General features: G+C 26.4%; 1 protein-coding gene across 1 annotated transcript in view; it reads right to left on the reverse strand.

The window, feature by feature from the left end:
* LOC136977204 (macoilin-1-like) overlaps positions 1-6,975 on the reverse strand; it is a 96,317-nt gene extending 89,342 nt beyond the window's left edge. The window contains exon 1 of the mRNA XM_067272668.1: positions 6,744-6,975. Within this exon, the coding sequence (XP_067128769.1) occupies positions 6,744-6,823 (80 nt within the window). The 5' untranslated portion in view covers positions 6,824-6,975. The remainder of the gene's footprint in view (positions 1-6,743) is intronic.
* Positions 6,976-7,255: the final 280 nt, after the last annotated feature.

The following is a 7,255-nucleotide window of genomic DNA, read 5'->3' on the forward strand; positions in this document are numbered from 1 at the left end:
ATAGTCATTAATTCCACAAATAAATACTGCAAGCTGCGATGTATCTCTGATATCTGTACTTTCATCAGCTGCTAAGGAATACCAAATAAATGCTTTAATTTTATGTTTAAGCTGATAGTCCAAATTTTCTGCCAATTCATTTACTCTGGAAGCAATTGTATTTCTAGTTAGGGGTATTTCTTGAATGACTTGTTTCTGTGATGGGAATGAAATGTCGGCCACATTTAGCATACATTCTTTTAAAAATTCACCGTCACTAAAAGCTTTTGATTTTTTTGCAATCTTTAACGATTGAATAACTAGCTTTCATTGCATTCTCACTGTCAGTTTTTGATTTTTTAGAAAATGATTGCTGCCCCATAAGTTTAGTTTTCAAAGATGCCAGTTTTTCTTGCCTAATTTCATTGGTAAATAACTCAAACTTGTCTTTATGATTCGTTTCATAGCGTCTTTTCACATTAAATTCTTTATAAACGGCAATCATCTGATTGCAAATCAAACAAAGTGATTTACCTTTCCATTCAATAAAAAAGTACAAAATTTCCCACTTTGGCTGGAAAAATCAGCACTCACTATTAACTTTTCTTTTAGCTGACGTTTTATTTATTGAAAATTTTTTACCATTGCAGTTTATTTGACCGAACTTGCTCACCAATAAGAAAACGCAACAAAGTTTTTAATTACAGAAGTGTCTTGAATACTGAACAACAATGCCAATGTTTTTAAGTTTTGCGGACAAAAATTTTATAAAAAGTAGCCCAAAAGTAGCCGAATCAAAAAATTCATTTTTAATAACCCAAGATTTGACAACAAAATAAAAAAAACAACATTTGTACTTTTCCAGCAAAAATAAATAATCTTGTTTAGATGGACTTTAATTTGAAATTCAAAAGATGAAATAGAGAAAAAATAATGTAAACAAAAAATTAAACACAAAAATAAATTAAGTAAAATTAATATCTCTAAGTAATATGAATAAATAAATAAATAATTGTTTAAATACAAAATGTACAAAATGTTCACATTTTCTTTGGTATCAAGATAATAAAAAATAAACAAATAGCATTGTTGAATTAATGTCGCAGGCCACAACTAATTGCCTTGAGGGCCAGTCATGGCCCGCAGACCATATCTTTGACATGCCTGCATTAAGTGATAGCAACTGTTGTCTGTTCATTTGCAGAATGTCACTAGTACAATCTGAAACACACAAGTTATAACATCTAGCGTAAATTATTTCTATTGTTATGTCACTGATTCAAAAAGTAAACAGCAACTGAATTTTGTTTTAAAGTGAGTTTTTCTACTATAGAAACCCTAAAACGGTAAAACATGTGTATGATAATGAGGTTCTGAATCAGTCTAATGTCTTTAGCTGGTATTCAGTTTCATGATAGAGTATTTCAATAGATTAGTTTCAATATGAGTATAGATGTGTCCATACCACATTGACTCAAACAGAAGGAAACATTTCCACTGTCATTGAGTTGATAAAGAATAATTGTCAATCATCATCATGAATGGTAACTGAGACTTTGAACATTTCCAAAACCATTGTTTTTCACTTTTTGAGTAAAAATTGGAAAGAGAAAGATGTGGGTTAATTTTGTCTCACATGCCTTAACAGCTGAGCAAAGAAAGAATAAAGTCACATTTTGTCAGGACATCACTGCAATGGCAGATGCAGAGAAAAATGTCTTTGACAAAATCATTACATGAGATAAGAATTGGTTTATATCTATTGGTATCTAAGAATTGGTTGGTATCTAGTGATTATAGGTTTCACCTATGATCCGCTAGATACCAACCAACAGCATTCTCAATGGCTTAATGAGATATCATCCAGGAACTGAAACTCAGTCACACATCAAAACGATGTTGATCTTTTTCTTTTTTGACTCAAGGCATGGTTCATAAAGAATTAAAACAAGTAAATTTTATAATGTACTGGATCATTTCTTGAAAACACACTCAGTTTGTTTATCCTGTCACATTCCAGTCCCAGTATTTTTCCTATTGCACTGTAATATGCCTGCTTAGAAAGCTGCAATGATGTGTCAACTTTTAACACAAAAAAAATTCCCACCCTTTATCACTATTCACCAGAATTGTCTTCTCTGGACTACTTTCTATTTTTAAAGTTGAAGCCTAAAAGATACCAATTTGCAGATGTTCCCACTATCCAAAAAGCTGTGACCGACAAATTAATGACAATCAGAAAAGAGGAATTTTATGACTCTCCAAAAAATTGAATGACCATGCTAAAGCCCATATAAATAATATATTAAAAAAATATGTATTATCTTTCTCTCATATGTTTTTGACTTTTTATAATGCCTGTCCTATAATTTATGGATTATAATCTGTATTTATAGCACAGTAAATGTCAAAATAAAAATTAAAAAATTTTAATCTAATAAGCTTATTAACAATTACCGTATTTTACGAACTATAAGACGCTACAGACTATAAGACGCACTTTAATTTTTAAGCATTTTTAAGCATTTTTTTTTTTTTTAAATACCTATAAGATGCTACGGACTATAAGACGCACCTGAATTTTGGAGGCAATTTTTCAAAGAAAAAAAATGCGTCTTATAGTCCGTAAAATACGGTATGTGAATTTCATACTAAAATTAAATGTATCATCATCTGTTGATAACATTAAAATTAAATAAATTTTAATTAATTTAGAAAACTAAAAAAATAAATAATTCAGACTAGAATTCTAATTCAGAGTTTTTCTTATAGCAGATACATATTTTGTTATTGTGCTACTTAAGAATCTCAAATCAAACATTTTGCAAATAAGAATTTAGAATTAAAATAATATCTATATACTGCCTTTTTTTTATTTCTTTAAGAAATGATTCTATTAAGAAATTCAAGAACAGCATTTAAGGAGTCATCATTTATTGCGATAAAACATTTTTCAAAATGAATCATATCTTCTTATCCATACAAAAAGTTCAAATGAAGAAACACGTTAAAACGATACTAAATCAAATCATTCTAAAAGACAATCTAATAAATTTAAAAATTATGTTAGCTAAATAACAAATTAATGGAAATACTAAATATAAAATTACAACACAATGATTATTTCAAAATAGTTCACTTATAATACAATTTTAAGTCAGATCTCTAATTTCTTATGACTGGATTTGTCTATTAGAGATAAAATTTTAATTAGTTGATCTATTTAGAAACAAAAATTTTCTATGCAGGTACCAATTTCATTTTCAAATTTCTATGCAATAAATATGTGCATTTAAGCTATTTTGTTTATCATAGCAGATGTATTCAAACTGTTTTAAACCCATAACTTAGCTTATTCATTACTTGTTAGTTTTCTTATTTAGTAAAATGAATAAAACTTTTTACAGTATATATCCTAAAACTGTCAAAATATCACCATCCATATTCAGAATAATTAAAATTAATGATTATAGTTCTGAATAATCTTAAGAAAAAACTTTAATTATTAAATTAGAATTTAATTTAATTTTAATATTTTATATATATATGTCTCAAGAAAGACTTAAATTTATAACTCTTGTCTAATATGTCAGATTTATGCAATTAACATCATGCCCATACATTATGAGTTCAGATTATACTGAAAATAAACTTCAGACAATTTTGAAAATCTGAAAAATCTAATTTTACTGAACTTTTTTGATTACTTGATGTTTTTAATATACAATTTAAATTTTGTAACAATTTAATACAATTATAACACACATTAAATTTTGATAAGTTTTAGTAATTATCTATTAGGATTAGATTACCCTATTATGTAGAAATATCATTATTAGCAAATTTAATATTTGAAAAAAAGAATATTAAAATATGTGCAAAATAACTAAAGGAAATATGCTTAATCCTATATTAAATGAAAAAGCATAAAATGAAATATTGGCATTTTTAAGATTGATAACAATTACATTTTGTGTGACAATTTATCTAAGTTTGACATAATACATTTGATTAAAAAGCAATGGAATTAAATTCAAATAATTTCCATTTTAATTTTTAAAATTTACATTATGAAACTATATTAACTTAATTTCTGTATAATTATTCAACAGATCAATAATCCTGAATGTTTACTCATTGTTCCATGTTAATCTCTCCAATTGCACATTTGTAATCAAATAAACACTGAATTTCTTCTTTTGTTCTGATTAAATACAAATTGTAAATAATCATCATTTCTATATTAATAAACTTTAATTTATTTTTTATATCAATAAATTAAAGTTTAAATGAAGTATAACAGATTCAAAACTGACCTTAACATAATGTATTCTTTTTTCAAATCTCACCTGAAGATGACAATTTTAACTTTTGTATAGGCATACTATCTTTGTGAGTTTAAATAACTTTAATTGAATAAAATAATGTCAAACTATAGTCTTAATTAGTACACTTGGGTGACTTTATTAAAATAAATTAAGCATATATCTTAAAGCAAATTGACATATATACGACAACATATATATGACAACAACTCTATACTGTCTAAAAACAACTTTATGAATTACATTTCTATTTCTTTTTCAAGTATTTTTAAAATTATATAATTTTTTTTTTTTTAAAGAATTAGTCTTATATACAAATCTTCATTCCGAAAATTATAAACAACAACAAAAGTTAAAAATTAAGTTCAATTAATTTTGGAATTTTTATGTCAATGAAAAATATGGTTACAAATTAATTTTTTTTTACTGATTTTTCAAAGCCTCATTCATTCATTTGTATTGAAATAAATTTATTATAAAATCTATAATTATAATATTGCACTTTGTGCATAATGTCATTGTAATTAAAGGAAAAGTTTTTGTCACTAAGAAAATATACCGTACTTTCCGGCATATAAGACGACCCCCGACTTTTACAGTTAAAATATAGAGTTTGGGATATACTTGCCATATAAGACTACCATACTATCTGATGAAACAACAACCTTTTTTTACGTTCCAGCACTATTTTTAATTACGTAAAAACGTTAAAAAAGGTTGTTGTTTTATCGGATAGAAATAATTCCAGTAAGCTTTTATTTGTTTATTTTTGACTACCATACTTTCCAGAATATAAGACGACCCCGACTTTTGAGAAGATTTTCCTGGGTTAAAAAGTTGTCTTATACACCGGAAAATACGGTATATATTGCAAACGTCAACTCATCCTACAATTATATATACATACATATATAATTATATATGACAATATACTAAAAATTTATATTTAAGAATTTTTTAATTATTGTTATTAGTATATTTCAAATTTATATTCTTTACAAAACATACACCATTGTGAATGCTTGCTGTACTATAAGCAAATAATAAGAAAGAAATAATGTAAACAAAAAGAACAAATTATTTAATTAAGTTTTTAACAATATATTTTTATCCTTTTAATTCGTCTTCGTCTTAATTTATTGCTTGTTTTATATTTTTAGTGGGTCCTATTATCATTGTTATATATGAGAAAGGTTTTCCTTGCCTTATGGTATTACATCTATTATGTAAGAAAATAAATTATTTATTTCTGAAAATTCATATCAGACTTCATAAAAGAAGTTAAAATATTGTCATTAAGTTTTAATAATCAGTTTAACATTCTGTATTTCAATAAAGATAATCATTTATTTCATTTATTAACTTAGTAATAATTTAGAAGAATTTATTTTCTATATTTGATGATAAATTTTTTTTTATGCCATTTATTTAATAGAAAAAAATTATTTTATGTCTATTTGATGTTATGTAAGTTTCTTATAATTGAATACTTTACGTCAACACCAAAGAATTGTAGTTTTGACATAAATTAGTATTTTAAAAATACAGGCTGTACAACTGATAGATTTTTTTGAATTTTAAAGTAATTGAATAACAAACTAATGTCACCACATATCAAATAGATGTCTTTTAGAATGTTATCGATGATTAAAAATAATTTCAAAATTTGGATAAAAATTCTACATCAATCAAAAACATCAAATATTTTGTTTATAAAATAACAATTGCATTATAGTGAAGAAAAAAATTTTAAATAACTTTTTTTTTTTATAAGTAATAAAATTTAACAGTTTTCTTATAAGACATTTAAAATATATCAAACTGTATTTTTAAAACTATCCAGCAATTTCTATCACATTTTACACTGCATACAAAGGTATGACAACTACTACAACAGATGACAATTTCTCCTATATATAACTTTGATATTTATAATTTTAGAATCGGTGAATAAAATCCTACATTCGATAATCAAATCCTCGATTCGTCCATTATAAATATTTACTTTTCTTACGCAAACTGCTTTTAATACACGTATGTATATATATATATATATATAATTTCAATGATATTTTTCATACGTTTACAAGATAAACTTACGTAAGTGTTAGAGCCCAGGAGTCACCTTGACATCCAATTAAAAATTCGAAAATTGATAATGTCAACGACGTATTAAATAAAAAAAAAATTATATAGAAAAAAAATGAGAAAAACGAGAAGAATATTAATTAATCGGATACGGACACGTTTCACGGTTATTGCCAGTTAAACAAAGTAAAAAAAAAAAAAGAAAACGATAACGATAAATAGACGAAGTGTCAAGCACATGGATTTTCGTTACGTCGCGAAAATAAATCAGTTTCAACGCGATTCTGTCATCTCGCGGACTCTGCACGAGATTCTCGCATCTCCATCTCCGCTACCAAACATTAGGCTTACCTTCCATAGATCCCTTCGGCAATCTTTGTTCTTTTCACGGCTCTTCTAATCTTTCCACATTCGGCATTACGCCTCTTCATATTCTCTGTTAACGACTTAATAAAACAGTTTTCTTTTAGTAACCTTTGCAATCGTAAATATCTTCTTCGCGTGTATCTCGGTGAGCAGAAGACGTTTTTGTTTTCAACTCAACTCCAGGGCATAAACCTTATCATGATTGAGCATGCGTGCGGATGTGACGTCACGAAAAGAACCGGAAAATAAATCCGGATTTTTTGCGGAAGTAGAAAAATATTAATAATAATATTTATATAATACGTATATATATATATGCATACGATTCGATGACGTACTCGATTCTACGTCTCCGCTTTAACGATACGCGGGTGCGGGGGAGGGAAAAAAACGAAAAAACAAAAAGAAAAAATAAACCGAAATAATTCGAAATAAAAATGCTGATTTCGCTTCGTATTCGATGAGCGTTACTAAAAATATATATATATCCAAATGCG

The sequence above is a fragment of the Centruroides vittatus genome, unplaced genomic scaffold (assembly GCF_030686945.1).
Source record: "Centruroides vittatus isolate TY-2023 unplaced genomic scaffold, ASM3068694v2 contig_452, whole genome shotgun sequence".
Lineage (NCBI taxonomy): Eukaryota > Metazoa > Arthropoda > Arachnida > Scorpiones > Buthidae > Centruroides > Centruroides vittatus.